This window comes from Chiloscyllium plagiosum, unplaced genomic scaffold (genome assembly GCF_037043375.1).
Source record: "Chiloscyllium plagiosum isolate Xiang-an unplaced genomic scaffold, Cpla_swu_hap1 HiC_scaffold_10, whole genome shotgun sequence".
Classification (NCBI taxonomy): Eukaryota; Metazoa; Chordata; class Chondrichthyes; order Orectolobiformes; family Hemiscylliidae; genus Chiloscyllium; species Chiloscyllium plagiosum.
This window is the reverse complement of record NW_028270148.1, coordinates 119,502,029-119,520,643: the sequence shown is the minus strand read 5'-3', so window position 1 is coordinate 119,520,643 and position 18,615 is coordinate 119,502,029. Positions and strand designations below refer to the sequence as shown.

The following is an 18,615-nucleotide window of genomic DNA, read 5'->3' as shown; positions in this document are numbered from 1 at the left end:
ATCTACAGGATACAGGGTTAGCCTGTCTAGCGTTTCCTCATAAAACATTTCGGTTATTGGTCTAGTAAACCTCCTCTGAATTGCTTCCAACATTTTAAACATCCTTCCATAAGTATGGTGATCAGTAGTATACAGAGTACTCCAGATGCAGTCTCACTAGTGCCTTCTATAACTAAGCATAACCTCCTTACTCTTATATGCAATTCCCCCTCACAATAAACCATCTACTAGCTTTCCTGATTATGTGCTATACCTGCATATTAACCTTTTGTGATCTATTCACTCGGACACATATATCTCTCTGCATCTCAGTGTGGAAGCAGACCATTTGGTCCAATGAATCCACACCAACCCTCTGAACAGCATCCTTCCAAAACCACCTCCCCAACCTATCCCTGTAACCCTGCATTTTCCATGGCTAATCCACCTAACCTGCACAAGTATGAGGGGAAAATGAGAGGGGAAATCAAAGCACGTGGAGGAAACCCACGCAGACACGGGGAGAATATCCAAACTCCACACAGGCAGTTGCCCAAGGGTGGAATAGAACCCAGGTCCCTGGTAATGTGAGATAGTTGTTCTCACCACTGAACTACTGTGCCGCCTTGAAATGTTGGCACAATTCTGTTGAGGGGTGACAAACGGCCATGGGATATCTAAAGGCACTGAGGGTATGAAGTGCTATGGAAAGGGTGGAATGGCATGGATTGACACGGAGGGTATAAAAAGCCATGGAGTTTGGGTAGAATGGGCTTGAAATTGCATTGGGAGAGCATGACGGACTGAGATATGAGTGCTAGTGGGTTTTATGTCATTTATTTATTATCATAGAATCCCTGCAGTGTGGAAATAGACCATTTGGCCCAACAAGTCCACTCTGGCCCTCCGAAGAGTAATGTACCCAGACCCATTCCCCTACCCTATTACCTTAGATTTACCCCTAACTAATGCGCCTAACCTACACATCCCTGAACATGATGGGCAATTTAGCATGGCCAATTACACAACCGGCACCTCTTTGGATTGTAGGAGGAAACCGCAGCACACGGAGGAAATCCACGGAGACACGGGAGAACGTGCAAATTCCAGACGGACAGTCGCCCGAGGGTGGAATCGAACTTGGGTCCCTAGGCTGTGAGGCAGCAGCGTTAACCACTGAGCCACCGTACTGCCCACTAACTGGGATAAAACCCCAGATGTCTGTGACTGGTCTTTGAAACAGCAACTTCCACACTCAGGCGACCTATGACTGTTACGAAACTCTTTCCAGGGTCAGTTTTCCTGATTCCAGCTAGCATCTGCATTTCCCATCTACCACCAAAAAAAATTCCAAAGTTTGGGGTACTCTCTGAGGTTGCAAGATCCTATGATCCCTATTCAGGAATGAATAATTGGTTGTAGTTTTTAAAAATCAGCTAAGTTTTCACAGTAAATTAGTTGTTAGGAATTTAAACTATGTGAACAGATGCTACATCAGTTGGCCTGTTAGTCAAAGCAGTTCAATTTTATTTAACAATTACTGTCAGTTTCAGCCAGTTTTGTTAACCATTTAAGGAGCACATAACATTTTTTCAAATCTCAAATGTGACTATTAAACAGATCTTATCCGGATTTACTTTACTCATATATATTTCATCAACTCGTACATTCCAAACTGTGGGTACACAACAGGAAAATGGGAGCTGTTTAAATTCAGGATTAAATTCAAATTTGAACCAGTTATGAAAAAGGGTCACTGGATTCGAAATGCTACCTCTGCTATCTGTCCACAGATGTTGCCTGACCAATTGCATTTCTCCAGCAATTTCTGTTTTTGTTTTAAGTGCATTTTTCCCTCCTGTGTAGTTCATGCTTGCTCCCTTTCTCTTATCGGCAAAAATAGAATCCTTCAGAATTGGGGTGAAATTAGCATCTAGATCCTGTCTTCCATTTATGAAGGTCTGCACAGTCAGCTAACTCCACAAAAATCTACCCCAAGGATCTAGAATTTACCTCAAATGCTTCATCCTATTTTTGAAGTGCAGGTAAAGTATTATCCTGTAGTTTGTTTGTGAGCCAGCAAATTGGCTGCTCAATATAGGAAGTATTTTGCTTGGTTCATTTAATTTAGGTGCCAATTGTTTAAATTTGTAGTAGTTTTAAGAAAGTGACTGCAATATTTTATTGACACTTGTAACATTCAAAACAACCAAGAGGGTGTTATAGCTGGTCACTAGTGAGAGTTAGAACTAGACATTTCTCTTCTATGCTAGCAGTGACTTTGCAGTTCTGTTCAGGCAGTAGCTTTATTCACATTAAATCAGCTATCTTTAAGAAAAAGGAACATGAGTCACCTAAGCCTAAACAAATGACTCTTTAAAAAATATTGACATCACAATGCCAACTTACTGTATCACATATGGTGTAAAGAAACATTTTATATTACTATTTGGTTAAAAATTAAAATTTGAATTATAATCCATGAAAGACTATTTTAGTCATGAAAATTACCACCCTAAATTTTACAACCTGAACTCCTGCAGCTGGTGGCAAATGCTTGGTCAAGTCAGGATTAGATCAGATTGCCGCATTCCATTTCCATGGTTAAAAAATGTCAGATGACATTCACTGCAAACTTAATAAAATGGCCAGTTCAGTGGATGAAGGAAGGAAAATAATTCCTAAACAATAGTTTCTAAGCATGCTCAAATTCCTTCAGCAGAAAGGAAAATATTCTCCAGCAACAAAAACAGAAATTGCTAGAAAACAGGTGTGGCAGCATCTGTGGGGAGAAATCGGACTTAATGCTTCGAGTCCAGTGATTCTTGATCAGAACTGACTGCAGTTAGAAAACCGTGATGGATACAGTGAAGATGTTTGGGGAGAGGGAAGGGGTGAGCAAAGAGGGAGGTGAGTAGATAGATAGAGTCAGCACCAGAGCCAAACACAGAGAGGGGAAGATATAAAAGAGACAGACAGGGGAAGATACAAAAGAGAGTGTTGAGTAAGTCTGGACAAAAAAGAAGCTGAATAAGTAATAATGATGATTAAGAATAGGAGAGAAGTGGTAGGCTGTGCTGAAAGCAACCCATGTAATATGATAATAGGACTAAATCACGTTGAGAATGGATTTTCTTTGAGAATAGGTTAGCTGTGTTGAAAGCAACCCATGCCATGACGGGATCTGGATGTAGGGTTAGGTAAAAAAAATGGAAGGACATGATCATGCGGGATTTTAATCTTTGTATTGGTTGGTTAAACCAAGTCAGTCAAGGCAGCTTTGAAGAGCTGTTCATAGAGTGCATATGCGATAGCTTCCTCAAATAGTATGCAATGGAACCCATAAGGGAGCAAGCTATCCTAGACTGGTACAGTGTAATGAGACAGGAATAATTAATTATCTCATAATCCAGGATCCTGTTGGAAGGAAAGATCACTGTATGGTTGAATTTAACATACAGATGGAGGATGAGAAGGTAAAAATCCAATACCAGGGTCTTTTGTTCAAACAAAGCAGGCTTCAGTGGGACAAGAGAGGAGTTTTTGTTGCTGGAGGATATTTTCCTTTCTGCTGAAGGAATTTAAGCATGCTTAGAAACTGGGAGCAAAGATGATATGGTGGGATAATTGAGGAACAGTGGAGTATTGCTTCACAGTGCTCAGCAGAAGTGTGTACCAGTGAAAAGAAAGGAAAAGGGATAATCAGCCATGGATAATTAAGGAAATAAAGGAGGGTATCAAACTGAAAGCTAATACATACAAAGTGGTAAAGATTAGTGGGAGATTAAGGGAATTGGGAAATGTTTAAAAGTTAACAGAAAGCCCCAAAAATGAAATAAAGAAAAGTAAGATAGATTAAACTAGCCCAGAATATAACAAATAGACGGCAAATGTTTCTGCAAATATATCAAATGACAAAGAGTGACTAAGGTAAACACTGGTCTTTCAGAGAATGTGAAAGAGATTTAATAATGGGAAATGAGGAAATGGACAAGGTGTTCAATGGGTATTTTGTATTGGTCTTCACAGTGAAAGACACAAATAACATGCCAATAGTTGATAACAAGGAGGCTATGGAAGGTGAGGACCTAGAAACGATCATGATCACGAAAGAGATAGTATTGGGTAAGCTAAGAGAGTTAAAGATAGACAAGTTTCCTGGCCCTTGTGGAATACATCCCAGGGTACTAAAGAGATGGTGGGGGAAATAGCAAATGAGCTTGTGGTAATTTACTAAAATTCGCAGGACTCTGGGGTGGTTCCAGCAGATTGGAAAATATCAACTATGATATCACTGTTTTAAAAAAGAAGATAGACAAAAAGAGGGTAACTATATACCTGTTAACTTCTGGAGTGGGGAAAATGCTTGAATCGATAATCAAGGAAGAAACAGCAACATCTTGATCTAAATTGTCCCAATGGGCAGGTGCAGCATGGGTTCATGAAAGGCAGGTAACGTTTAGCTAATTTACTGGATTTCTTTGAGGACATTAAGAGTGCAGTGGACAATGGGAAACTAGAGGATGTGGTGTATCTGGATTTCTAGAAGGCATTCGACAAGGTGCCACACAAAAAGCTGTTGCAGAAGAGAAAGGTGCAAGGTGTTACAAGTAATGTATTAGCATGGTTAGAAGATTGATTAACTAACAGAAAGCAAAGAGTGGGGATAAATGGGTGTTTTTCTGGTTGGCAATCAATGGCTAGTGGTGTGTCTCAGGTTGTGACGCAATTGTTTACAAATTACATTGATGATTGAGAGTTGGGGACCAAGCATAGTGTGTCAAAGTTCACAGATAACAATAAGGTGAGTGGTAGAGCAAAGTGTACAAAGGACATTAAAGTTTGCATAGTGTTATAGACAGATTAAGTGAGTGGGAGATGTGTTGCTGGAAAAGCGCAGCAGTTCAGGCAGCATCCAGGGAACAGGAGAATCGACGTTTCGGGCATAAGCCCTTCTTCAGGAAGGAACAGCAACATCTTGATCTGAAGATCAAGATCCTGAAGAAGGGCTTATGCCCGAAACGTCGATTCTCCTGTTCCCTGGATGCTGCCTGACCTGCTGCGCTTTTCCAGCAACACATCTCCGGCTCTGATCTCCAGCATCTGCAGACCTCACTTTCTCCTCAAAGATTAAGTGAGTGGGCAAGGGTCTGGCAGAAGGAGTACAATGTTGGTAAATTTGAGGTCATCCATTTTGGAAGGAATAACAGCAAAATAAACTGTTATTTAAATGGCGAAAATTGCAGCATGCTACTGTGCAGAGGGACCTGGGTGTCCTCGTACATGAATCAGAAAAAGCTGGATTGCAGGTGCAACAAGGTAATTAAGAAGGCATGGAATATTGCCCTTCATTGCTTGAGGGATGGAGTTTGAAAATAGGGAGATTATGTTGCAGCTACATAACATGCTGGTGAAGTCACAACTAGAATTCTATGTACAGTTTTGATTTCCTTGCTTGAGAAAGGATGTACTGGCACTGGAGGGGATGTAGCTGAGTTTCACTAGGTTGATTCTGGACTTGAGAGGTTTGGCTTATGAACAGAAGTTGAGAATACTGGGACAATGCTTATTGGAATTTAGGAGATTGAGGGGGTTCTGATTGAACCATATAAAATTATGAAGGGAATAGGTAAGATGGAAGCATAGAGGTTGTTTCCACTGGTGGATGAAACTAGAACTGGGGGCATCACCTCAAAATAAGGGGAAGCAGATTTAGGACTGAGTTGAGGAGGAAGTTCTTCAACCAAAGGGTTGTGAATCTGTGGAATTCCCTATCTGGTAAAGCAGTTGAGGCTATCTTGTTGAATGCTTTTAAGGCAAAGATAATTTTTTTACTATTCAAAAACTAAGGGTTATGGTGAGTGTGCGGGTAAGTGGAGTTGAGTCCACAAAAAGATCAGCCATGATCTTGTTGAATGGCAGAGCAGGCTCCAAGTGCTATATGGCCTACTCCTGTTCCTAGTTCGTATGTTCTAAAGAGTCTGGATGGCTCCAGGGTCCTCAAGTGCAAGTTGAGATGCTGTATTTGTAGCTAGTGCTAAGGTCGCTGGAGCACTGCAGCAAGCCTAAGACAGAAATGTTGGCAAGGGAGCATGGTGGTGTGTTGAAGTGGAAGGCAACTTAGAAGCTCAGGGTCATTTTTACAGACAGAAGGTAGGTGTTCTACAAAGCAGTCACCTAGTCCACGTTTTGTCTCTTCAATGTCAAGGAGCCAATATCCTCCAGAATCTGTTAATACTACATGAGCAGATCATCAACTTCTTAGTTTCAACTGATTTTCGGTAATGGCTTTAGAATCTCTGCACAGAATATTAAGTTTTACTGTAATATCTCCAATCACATGGACAATGGCCTTGAATTTAAATCGAACATTGCTACTAGGCTGCAGCTTACTGCTGCTGATCTCATTATTCATTTCAGCTCAATTTCACACATTCCAACTCAATCCAGCTACGTCTGGAGACAGCTTGCAAGGCAGACCAGCATGTTAATTGATTGAACCACCAAACTTTAACTAACTATAGCTCCTGTAGCTTCACCTATTAGTTCCCATTAAACTGAATGCCTGATTAGTTTGTACCTCTTCCAGGAGTTTTCGCAGTCGACACAGCTGTGACTCCAGTTGTTTGTTGTGGTCCTCCAATATCTGCATTCTGGCCTCAAGTCGCCCTTTGTGTTGTCGTAGAAGCTTAGCCTCAGCCAAGAGCTCAGCATCTTGATAATTTTGCTGAACTGCTGATAAGGGTGGTGATGGGAGGGGTTTTACATCTCGTGGACTTTGCTGTTGCTTTAACCTTTCATATTCAGCTTGCAGATTTCTGTTATGATAAAAGCAATTAGAGTTTCAGTTTATGCTATGGATACCTCTTTCTTTGTCTTGTATTTAGAATTCCAAGTTAAATGTCACATAAACAAGCTTTGAATAACCCAAATGTCTATACAGCACTTTTTGCAAAATTGCAGTTTTTTCAGGTATTGACTTTGATTATGATCACATTTCTTTTAGTGTTGGTGGCTTTCTATCGTCAGGTGAATGACTCTTGTTCACAAGTTTTCTATCTCGGGCGCAGCTACACTGGCACCACCTTTTCCTCCGCTACATCGATGACTGTATTGGTGCTGCCTCGTGCTCCCACGAGGAGGTTGAACAGTTCATCCACTTTACCAACACCTTCCACCCCGACCTCAAATTTACCTGGATCGTCTCAGACTCCTCCCTCCCCTTCCTAGACTTTTCCATTTCTATCTCGGGCGACTGAATCAACACGGACATTTACTATAAACCGACCGACTCCCACAGCTACCTAGACTACACCTCCTCCCACCCTGCACTCTGTAAAAACGCCATCCCATATTCCCAATTCCTTCGTCTCCGCTGCATCTGCTCCCAGGAGGACCAGTTCAAAACCGTACAACCCAGATGGCCTCCTTCTTCAAGGACTGCAATTTCCCCCCAGACGTGGTCGACGATGCCCTCCACCGCATCTCTTCCACTTCCCGCTCCTCCGCCCTTGAGCCCCGTCCCTCCAACCGCCACCAGGACAGAACCCCACTGGTCCTCACCTACCACCCCACCAACCTCCATGTACAGCGTATCATCCGCCGTCATTTCCGCCACCAGGGATATATTTCCCTCCCCTCCCCTATCAGTGTTCCGAAAAGACCACTCTCTCCGTGACTCCCTCGTCAGGTCCACACCCCCCACCAACCCAACCTCCACTACCGGCACCTTCCCCTGCAACCGCAAGAAATGCAAAACTTGTGCCCACACCTTCCCCCCTTACTTCCCTCCAAGGCCCCAAGGGATCCTTCCATATCCGCCACAAATTCACCTACACCTCCACACACATCATCTATTGCATCCGCTGCACCCGATGTGGCCTCCTCTATATTGGGGAGACAGGCCGCCTACTTGCGGAACGTTTCAGAGAACACCTCTGGGACACCCGGACCAACCAACCCAACCACCCCGTGGCTCAACACTTCAACTCTCCCTCCCACTCCACCAAGGACATGCAGGTCCTTGGACTCCTCCATCGCCAGACCATAGCAACACGACGGTTGGAGGAAGAGCGCCTCATCTTCTGCCCAGGAACCCTCCAACCACAAGGGATGAACTCAGATTTCTCCAGTTTCCTCATTTCCCCTCCCCCCACCTTGTCTTAGTCCCAACCCTCAAACTCAGCACCGCCTTCCTAACCTGCAATCTTCTTCCTGACCTCTCTGCCCCCACCCCACTCCGGCCTATCACCCTCACCTTGACCTCCTTCCACCTATCGCATTTCCAACACCCCTCCCCCAAGTCCCTCCTCCCTACCTTTTATCTTAGCCTGCTGGACACACTTTCCTCATTCCTGAAGAAGGGCTTATGCTCGAAATGTCGATTCTCCTGTTCCTTGGATGCTGCCTGACCTGCTGCGCTTTTCCAGCAACACATTTTCAGCACAAGTGAGGCTTGACAGGAAGATCATCAACAGATCATTGAACTGCTGGGGACTTGGGGACAGGAGAGAGGGAGGAGTTGAGCAGGCAAAGTCAATCCTATCCTCACTTGACGTTCTAATGTCCATAGTGACTTAAATGGTGATACTGATTTGAGATTAACAGCGGAATACATAAACTGCAAATTTCACCTGACTCTTAACAGGGAACTAAAGTGACAGCTTACTTTTCCTTGGAAGTGTGTCTATACCATAGCTGGAATTACACCCTTCATCTCTGCTTGCACGAATAAGAAAGTGCTACAATAATCATGTTAATTAAGCTAGGTTTGCATCTGTTTAGGTATACATACAAGGCAGCAATACATGTAATATTTACATGTCTTTCTGAAGTTAAATGGGGGCCTATTTAATTATCAGACCCTCCCAGTGCTTCAAATACATGTAAACATAATCTTACACAAATAATAAATGCCTTTGGTTTGTTGTTGAATAGTCAAACTCCAATACCTGTTTCTTCATATGCTATTGTACATAACCAAGCTGCTTTAGTGATTGTGTATGTGTATAAAGATAGTTTTATGAATAAAATGTATTTTTGAAAATCAAATTGAAATAAATCCAAAATTGCAGGCAACTAGTAAAAGGCTTGATGCAGTGGAGTGCTGCTTTGTTGCATTAGAGTATGACTGGAGTTTGGCAAAACAAGGAGCTAGATGATTTGTCGCGAGGTGCGAGGAAGGGGCGGAGGACTGCTGGGAAGGTGAGTTGTAAAACAAACTTTTTTGAACAGAGAGGCGAAGAGAGAGGGTGGAGAGAAACAAGGGCTGCCAGGAAGTTTTTAAGTGGGTGAGATCTAAATCTGAGACCCTACACCGTAGGGCTTCCCTCCCACCCACCTCCTGTAACCTTACTAAGAGTCTGTAAACTCGGTAAGTTTTCAGGTTTTCTCATTTCTTTTTCTTCTCTTCCTTTGTTTAGTCTTGTGCAGGCATTCAGATTAGAAGGGTATGGCTGATAGGGCAGTTGCATGTTCCTCCTGCAGAATGTGGTAGGTGAAAGACACTTCACATGTCTCTGTCGACCACATCTGCAGGAAGTGCACCCAACTCCAGCTCCTCGAAAACTGAGTTAGGGAACTGGAGCAGGAGCTGGATGAACTAGGGATCATCCGAGAGGCTGAGGGAGAAATTGAGAGTAAGTACAGGGAGGTGGTCACTCCTCAGACACAGGATAAGGACAGCTGGGCTACAGTCAGGAGGAGGAAAGGGAACCAGCAGTTATGGCAGGGATCCCCTGTGGCCGTTCCCCTCAGCAATAAGTATATCATTTTGGATACTGCTGGTGGGGACGGCCTATCAGAGGAAAACCATAGTTGCTAGGTCTCTGGCACTGAGCCTGGCACTGTGGCTCAGAACGGAAGGGGAGAGAATAGAAAAGCGCTAGTGGTAGGGGTCTCATTAGTTAGATGGATTGACAGGAGACTTTGTGGACAGGAATGGGACTCTCGGAAGGTATGTTGCCTCCCCAGTGCCAGGGTCCGGGATGTCGCTAATCAGGTTTACAGGATTCTGAAGGGGGAGGGTGAGCAGCCAGAAATCATGGTACATATTGGCACCAATGATATAGCCAGGAAAGGGACTGAGGATCTGAAAAGTGACTACAGAGAGCTAGGTTGGAAGCTGAGGAGCAGGACGAGTAGAGTAGTGATCTCAGGTTTGCTACCAGTGCCACAAATAGTGAGGTGAGGCACAGTCAGCGAATGCAGCTTAACACATGGCTGCGAGACTGGTGCAGGAGGGAGGGCTTCAGATACCTAGACCATTGGGATACCTTCTGGGTTGCACCTGAACTGGAGGGGCACAAATGTCCTGGGTGGCAGATTAGCTCGTGTGGTTCGGGGGAGGGTTTAAACTAGTTTTGGCGGAGGGGTGGGAATCAGAGCTACACATCTGAGGGCGGGCAGTTGTAGATGGGGCAGTGACAGGATGTAGTGAATCTATCGGGAAGGTTTCTCATGCGATGAAACAAAGGGATCGGTTAGTGTGTCTGCTTTAATGCAAGGAGTGTCAGAAATAGGAGTGTCAGAAATAAGAGTGATGAACTTACAGCATGGATCAGTACTTGGGGCTATGATGTTGTGGCCATAACGGAGACATGAATTTCACAGGGGCAGGAATGGTTGCTAGATGTTCCAGGATTTAGAACATTTAAAAAGAACAGGGAGGATGGAAAAAGAGGAGGAGGTGTAGCATTGCTAATCAGAGACTGCATCACTGCTACAGAAATGAAGGTTGTTGAAAAAGGTTTGTCTACTGAGTCAGTATGGTTGGAAGTTAGGAACAGCAAGGGAGCAGCCACCTCATTGGGGGCTTTCTACAGATCTCCTAATAGCAATAGAGAGATTGAATAACTCATAGCTGGCAGATTTTGGAAAATATGCAGATTTAGCAGGGTTGTTTATATGGGTGATTTCAACTTTCCCAACATCGACTGGAACCCCCTTAGTGCAGATGGCTAGGAATGGAGCCGTTTTCGTCAGGTGTGCTCAGGAGGGTTTCCTTACTCAGTATGTGGACAGGCTGACGAGGGGAGAGGCTATTTTAGATTTAGTGCTTGGCAATGAGCCAGGACAGGTGTCAGATCTCACGGTGGGAGAACACTTTGGTGACAGTAATCACAACTGCCTCACATTTACCATAGCCTTGGAGAGGGAAAGGAGCAGTTACCAAGAGAAGATATTTAATTGGGGAAAAGGAAATTATGATGCTATCAGACAGGAGTTGTCAAGTACAGACTGGGAGCAATTGTTCCACAGAAAGGGCACAGCAGATATGTGCAGACTGTTTAAGGAGCAGTTGTTGTGAGTGATGCACAAATTTGTTCCTCTGAGACAGGTAAGAAGGGGTAAGATTAAGGAACCTTGGATGATGAGAACAGAGGAGCTTCTCGTCAAAAGGAAGAATGCAGCTTACCTAAGGTGGAGGTAGCAAAGATCTAGCACAGCTTTAGCGGATTACAGGCTTGCTAGAAAGGAGCTCAGAAGTGAACTGAGGAGAGCCAGGAGGGGGCATGAAAAAGGCCTGGCAAGAAGGATTAGAGAGAATCCAAAGGCATTTTACTCATACGTGAGGAATAAGAGAACGATCAGGGAGAAGGTAGGGCTGATCAGGGAGAGCGTAGGGAACTTGTGCATGGAGTCTGTGCAGATAGGGGAAGTCCTAACTGAGTTTTTTGCTTCGGTTTTCATTAAGAAAAGGGACCTTGTTGTGAATGAGAACTTTGAGGAGCTGAGAAACAGGCTTGAACAGGTCGAGATTGATGACGTTGATGTGCTGGAAATTTTGGCAAAGATTAAGATTGATAAGTCCCCAGGGCCAGACCAGATTTACCCTAGACTGCCTCGGGAAGCAAGAAAGGAGGTTGCTAAGCCGCTGGCGAAGATCTTTGCTTCCTCACTCTGCACAGGAGTCGTACCGGAGGATTGGAAGGAGGCGGATGTTGTTCCTCTTTTCAAGAAAGGTAATAGGGAAATCCCTGGCAATTACAGACCATTCAGTCTTACGTTTGTGGTCAGTAAAGTTTTGGAAAGAATTCTGAGGGATAGGATTTATGACTATTTGGAAAAGTGTAGCACGATTAAAGGCAGTCAGCATGGTTTTGTGAGGGGCAGATCATGCCTCACAAATCTTATTGAGTTCTTTGAGGAGGTGACAAGACAGGTCAACGAAGGTTGATCAGTGGATGTGGTGTATATGGACTTCAATAAGGCATTTGATAAGATTCCCCATGGTAGGCTCATTCATAACATCAGGAGGTAAGGGATACAAGGAGATTTGGCTATCTTGATTCCGAATTGGTTAACTGTCAGAAAGCAGAGAGTGATTCTAGATGGAAAGTATTCTGCCTGGAGATCAGTGTTGAGTAGGGTCCCGTAGGGCTCTGCTCTTTGTAGTTTTTATAAATGACTTGGATGAGAAGGTTGAGGGGTGGGTTAGTAAATTTGCGGATGACACAAAGGATGGAGGTGCCGTTGATAGTATTGAGGGCTAATGCAGGCTGCAGTGTGACATAGACAGGATGCAGAGCTGGGTTGAGAAATAGCAGATGGAGTTCAACCAGGATAAATGCAAAGTGATGCATTTTGGAAGGTCGAACTTGAACGCTGACTACAGGATTAAAGACAGGATTCTTGGCAGTGTGGAGGAACAGAGGGATCTTGGTGTTTAAGAGTCGCAAGGTTTTGCTACAACGCTTTAAGTCCCTGGTAAGACAACATTTGGAATATTGTTTCCACGTTCTGGTCATCCTACTAGAGGAAAGATACAGAAGCTTTGGAGAGGTTGCAAAGAAGGTTTACCAGGATGCTGACTGGACTGGAGGGCTTGCCTTATGAAGAGAGGTTGACTAAGTTTGGACTTTTCTCTCTGGAGAGGAGGAGGAAGAGTGGTGACCTGATTGAGATACACAAGGTAATGAGAGACATGGATAGTGTCAATGGCCAGGGATTTTTTTTCCCAGGGCAGGACTGACTGGCACGAGGGGATTATAGTTTTAAGGTATCAGCAGAAAGGTATAAAGGGAACATCAGAGGAAGATTCTTTATGCAGAGAGTTGTGAATGCATGGAATGCGTTGCCAGTGGTGGTGGTGAAAGCAGAGTCATTGGGGTCATTTAAGCGACTGCTGGACATGCACAAGGATAGCAGTGAATTGAGGGGTGCGTAGGTTGAGTTATTTTATTTTACACTAGGGTTAATCCTTGGCACAACATCGTGGGCGAAAGGGCCTGGACTGTGCTGTACTTTTCTATGTTCTATGAAGGAGGGAGGAGGTGATCAGTCCCTTCTTTTCTCTCATTGGTGAGTACTTCTGCTCTTTAATATCCAAGTGATATCTTAGGGAATTTGGGGCATAAGGAGAAAGCGGAGCTAGCAGTGGGGTGTCACTGGAACAGAGCAGGCCTGAGATTCCAGTCCAGTACACTGACCTGGGAGCCCACAGACAGACTGATAGGGAAAAGCCAATGGGGGAGGAGACTCTGGGATTAGACAGTTTAATAAACAGTAACATCACAAGATAAGCCATAAATTCACTGATTGGTAAATAACTGCTGATTTGAATACCTGAACAGAAAACAATTTAGAATAAAGGTAAATTAGAGAAGTATTTTCCAGATTAAAAATTAAGGACCAATAGGAAATTTAAGAATACAAATTAAAGATGAATTAGTTAGAGATGCAGGGCCTGGCAGTGTGTTGTACCTAAATGATGTGGAAGCTGGTGGACCCTGGTGTTGTTTATATTTACCACATCTGTATCAAATGTTGGTTGTTTAAAGAACTTTGGCTCAGAAGGTAAGGCTTTTTGGAATTCAATGGGTTTGAGGCCCAGAAGCAAATGGAGCTCCATGTCAATACAGGTATTGAGCAAGTGGAATAGCTTGTGGCGGTTAGGCAAAATAAATTTCAGACAAATTGGAGTCAGATGTTTCTTCTGTTGAAGAAATTAAACTTGGAAGCCATAAAATTGTGGATGATTTTCTTTAATAATGGAACAGAGGTAAGTGTGAAGACACAGGATGATAAGCAAGGTTAATTTAGCTATATTGTTGATGGATAGGCTATATTGTTGATGAATAAGATTTAAATCAGAGAGATTTCAAGATTCAAACAGAACCTGTCTAATACACACTAAGCAATTGACGCACAAGTCCCTTTTAAGCATCACTTTTGAAAAATCCACTTGATTATTAAAGTCAGAATAGTATATAAAACTAGTTTATTTTTCTACTGACCATACCAACTTCGCAACCAACATGGTGACGGAATGTCATACCAATTTAAGTATACATTGCTTTCACCAGAAATTCCTCCTTCCCTGTCATGTTCTCACAACAGGATCCTGTTTTTTAGATAGGCAGCCACAAGGTTGTAATTTCAATTATTTTAGGAGTGTGACTATAAAGGCAAGAAAACCATTGTCTTCATCAGTTGCTGCTGACTCTGTCCAATTATCAGGGAGAAAGTGAGGACTGCAGATGCTAGAGATCAGAGTCGACAGCGTGGTGCTGGAAAAGCACAGCAGGTCAGGCAGCATCTGAGGTGCAGGAGAATTGACGTTTTGGGCATAAGCTGCGATAGGATTAGGGTTAGGGTTGAATGTCTATCCAAATAGCAGTCAGTCAGACTCTAATATCCTTCCTGTGATTAAATCCTTGGTACTGCTTCTCAAAGTGCAGAGCCCACTAGCTTAACATGGGAACAGTTCTTAGGGGGAAGCTGGCAACTTATAGTAATGTTAAGAACAGGTTTTTGAAATTATTAGGGAGATTACAATAATAAATGAGCAATATCGTATATTTAACACAGAAAAATATCATTAGGTACTTCATCGAGACATGGGGAAAATGAATGCTCAACTAAAGAAGTGATTATTTGTAGTAGCCAATAGATCAATTGATAACTGAATTTTATGCAGTACCTCAAAAAAGGAAAGTGGAGATGGAGAGACAGGGGAACAAGTCTACAAACATGGCTGAATTTCTTCAGTTATGGCAGCCGGAAAGAGAGGGCTTGTTCCACAGAATAAACAAGAACCTTCAAAGGAAAAATCAACATAATTGAAAGAATATTTCAAGAGTAAACAATAAAATAAGTCCACCTTTGCTCCTCTTCAAGATTGGCAATGATGCATTCTAACTCGCTCCGCTCCTCTTTCTCCACCGATTTGAGGATCTGCACAGGACTCTGGGGCTGACTTATGGGCGATTCTCTCCCCAGTGTCAGACAGTACTGTTGAATCAGTATATGCTCATCATCACTGTACGAAGAAAACAATTATGCAGTCATATTTTTTACAGCTCGTGTCATGCATAAACTGTTAATAGATGTCATCAATTCCTGTCCTGCTTGCTATAATACACTATAAATAAATTCAGCTGATGTTTAATTATAACATATTAGCACAAACTTTACTGAGTAAATTATTACATAGAACATAGAAGAATACAGCGCAGTACAGGCCCTTCGGCCCTCGATGTTGCGCCGATCCAAGCCCACCTAACCTACACTAGCCCACTATCCTCCATATGCCTATCCAATGCCTGCTTAAATGCCCATAATGAGGGAGAGTCCACCACTGCTATTGGCAGGGCATTCCATGAACTCACGACTCGCTGAGTAAAGAACCTACCCCTAACATCTGTCCTATACCTACCCCCCCTTAATTTAAAGCTATAAATTGTTGAATCCCTATCTATTACCTGAAATTATTGATTTGAATATTCAGTATTTTAAATGGTAATCCATACAAATCATATTTTGTGTTCCTTTCCCAGTTCCAATGACTCAAAACAAAAGGCAACACGAGGTACTAAATACTTTTGGAATCAAAGTATTCAGGAAAGATAAGAGGAAGAAAGAAGGGAGTTAGTTTGCTATACTAAGTATGGAAAACTTTACAATGATAGAGAGAAAGAGAGGGAGAGAGGATGAACTTGGAGGACCATTTATTTACTTGAAATGTGGCATCACAGACTGGGTATATTTAATAAGCCACGAATTAACGAGGAAGACGTCGCAAAGTAAAGTTGCAGGGTAATTACAGAGGGATGGATAAAGGATAGGAAGTGACTTTAATTATCGTAAGATAAACTGAGGTGTTAGACCTGGGTTTATGGTGATGGTGGGGGGTTGATGTATACAAGAGAATGTTCTTGATTTGTATGTTTCTAGGCTAATAAGGAATGAGGCAACGCTGGATCTGCTTCTGAGGAATGAGGTTTGTCAAGTGGATAAAATGTAATTGACAATTCTATCTCTACACCTATTGCAGTGATCACTGTATCATAAGGTACAGATTAGCTGTCAAAACAAACAAGAAGAAATCCAGAATAAAATTAGCATGGCTTTGTGCAGGGCAGAACATGTCTTACTAACTTGATTGAAGTTTTTGAGTATTTGACAAAGGTGATCGATGAGGGTAGAGCAGTGGATGTTGTCTACATGGATTTTAGTAAGACTTTCTCCAAGGTTCCACATGGTAGGTTCATCCAGAAGATTATAATGCATAAGATCCACAGTGATTTGGCTATATAGATTCAGAATTGGCTTGCCTAAAAAAGGCAGAGGGTAGTGTTGGAAGGTTGTTTTTCAGGCTGGAGGTCCTGGACTTGTGGTGTTCTGCAGGGATCTGTACTGGGACCTCTGTTGTTTATGATATATAAAAATGACATGGATGAAAATGTGGATGAGTGGGTTTGTAAGTTTGTAGACAATATAAAGATCAGTGGAGTTGTGGACAGGTAGAAGGGATATAGATCGGTCGCAGAAATGGGTGGAGAAATGACAGATGTAATTTAATCCATCAAGTGTGAAGTGCTGCACTTTGGGAGATCAAATATGAAGGAAAAGTACACAGTTACTGGCAGGACCCTGAACAGGAGTGATATACAGAGAGATCTTGGGGTTCAAGTCCATAGTGCTCTGAAAGTGGGCACACAAATAGATAGGGTGGTAAAGAAGGCATATGGCATGCTTGCCTTTGTTAGTCAGGGAATTGAGTACAAGAGTCAAGGCGTCATGTTGTAGCTTTATAAGACTTTGGTTAGACCACACTTGGAGTACTGCGTTCAGTCCTTGACACCACATTACATGACGTGGAGGCTTTAGAGAGTGTGCAAAAGAAGTTTACCAGGATGCTGCCTGGAGTACAGGGTATGAATTAAAAGGTGAGGCTAGAAAAATTCAGGTTGTTTTCTCTGGAGCAGCAGACTGAGTGGACTTGATAAAAGTCTATAAAATTCTGTGTGGAAGCACGAGCTTATAGAGCACTGCTCCTTCATCAGGAGGAGTGAAGGAGGTTGTGGAATTATAAGCTTGTAAGAGACAGAACTTATAGCAAAAGTTTACAGTGTGATGCAACTGAAATGATATATTGAAAAATACCTGGATTGTTTGTTAAATCTCTTACTTTTTAGAATGACCATGTTGGTCTCAGTTGGACTATAACCTGGTGTTGTGTGATTTTTAACTTTGTACATCCCAATCCAACACCAGCGTCTCCAAATTATAAAATTCTGAGATGCATAGCTTGGAATTATGGTCAGAATCTTTTTCTCAAAATTGAAATGACTAAAACTAGGGGGCATGCATTTAAAGGTGAGATGGAGAATATTCAAAGGAGATGTGAGGGGCAAGTTCTTTTTTTATACAGAGTAGAATGAGTGTGGAACATACTGCCGGGGTGGTGGTGGAGATAGGGGATACGATAGGGGCGTTTAAGAGACTTTTAGATAAGCACATGAATATGCAAGGAATGGAGGAATATTGACCAAGGCCAGGCATGGGAGGCAATGGTCTAGTGGTATTATCACTAGACTGTTAATCCAGAGACCCAGGTAATTTTCTGGGGACATGGGTTCAAACCTTGCCATGGCAGATGGTGGAATTTGAATTCAATAAATATCTGGAATTAAGAGACTATGAAGACCAGGAATCCATTGTCAATTGTTGGAAAAACCCATCTGGTTCATTAATCGCTTCCTTCCTTGAGGAAAGCAAACTTCCTTCCTTACCGGTCTGGCCTACATGCGACTCCGATCCACAGCAATGTGGTTGACTCTTAACTGCCGTCTGGGATGGACAATAAATGCTCATTAGCCAGCGATGCCCTCATCCCATGAATGAGTTAAAAAAATGGGATTAGTTTAATTTGGCATCATGTTCAGCACAACATTGTAGGCCAAAGGGCTCATTTCTGTGCTGTACTGATCCATGTTCTATTTGGGGCTGGGCCATTTTCAGAAAGGTGAGAACTGGCACAGGAACACTGGAGTCAGGATTTTCAGGCACAACAGCAATGGAACAATAGATTACCTTTGAGACACAATAGTTTGGATACAATCTCATGAGGAGGAAATAAAGCGTGAGATCTATGGATGATGAAAAAGATGAAAACTAAAACAAAGGATAAAAACAGATGTCAAGTTGATAACACAAGTGAAACCTAGGTTGGATACTGAAAGTAAATGAAAATAAGAGAGCAAAAATAGTCTGGGAAGAAATCAGCAGCTAACATGAAAGGGAATTTAGCAGTCGTCGATCGGTATATAAAAAATGAAAAGGTAGTGAGAAGAGAGTGAGGTTGATTAGGTCCTAAGGAGGAGATTTACACATGGAGACCCAAAACGTCGA

At 42.8% G+C, this 18,615-nt stretch overlaps 1 protein-coding gene across 1 annotated transcript in view; it reads right to left on the bottom strand.

The window, feature by feature from the left end:
- Positions 1 to 18,615, bottom strand: part of utrn (utrophin) — a 686,012-nt gene that overhangs the window by 27,135 nt on the left and 640,262 nt on the right. The window contains exons 69-70 of the mRNA XM_087991761.1: positions 15,083 to 15,241; positions 6,560 to 6,797 (exon numbers count right to left, since the gene is read on the bottom strand). Coding sequence (XP_087847887.1) covers positions 6,560 to 6,797; positions 15,083 to 15,241 — 397 coding nt within the window. The remainder of the gene's footprint in view (positions 1 to 6,559; positions 6,798 to 15,082; positions 15,242 to 18,615) is intronic.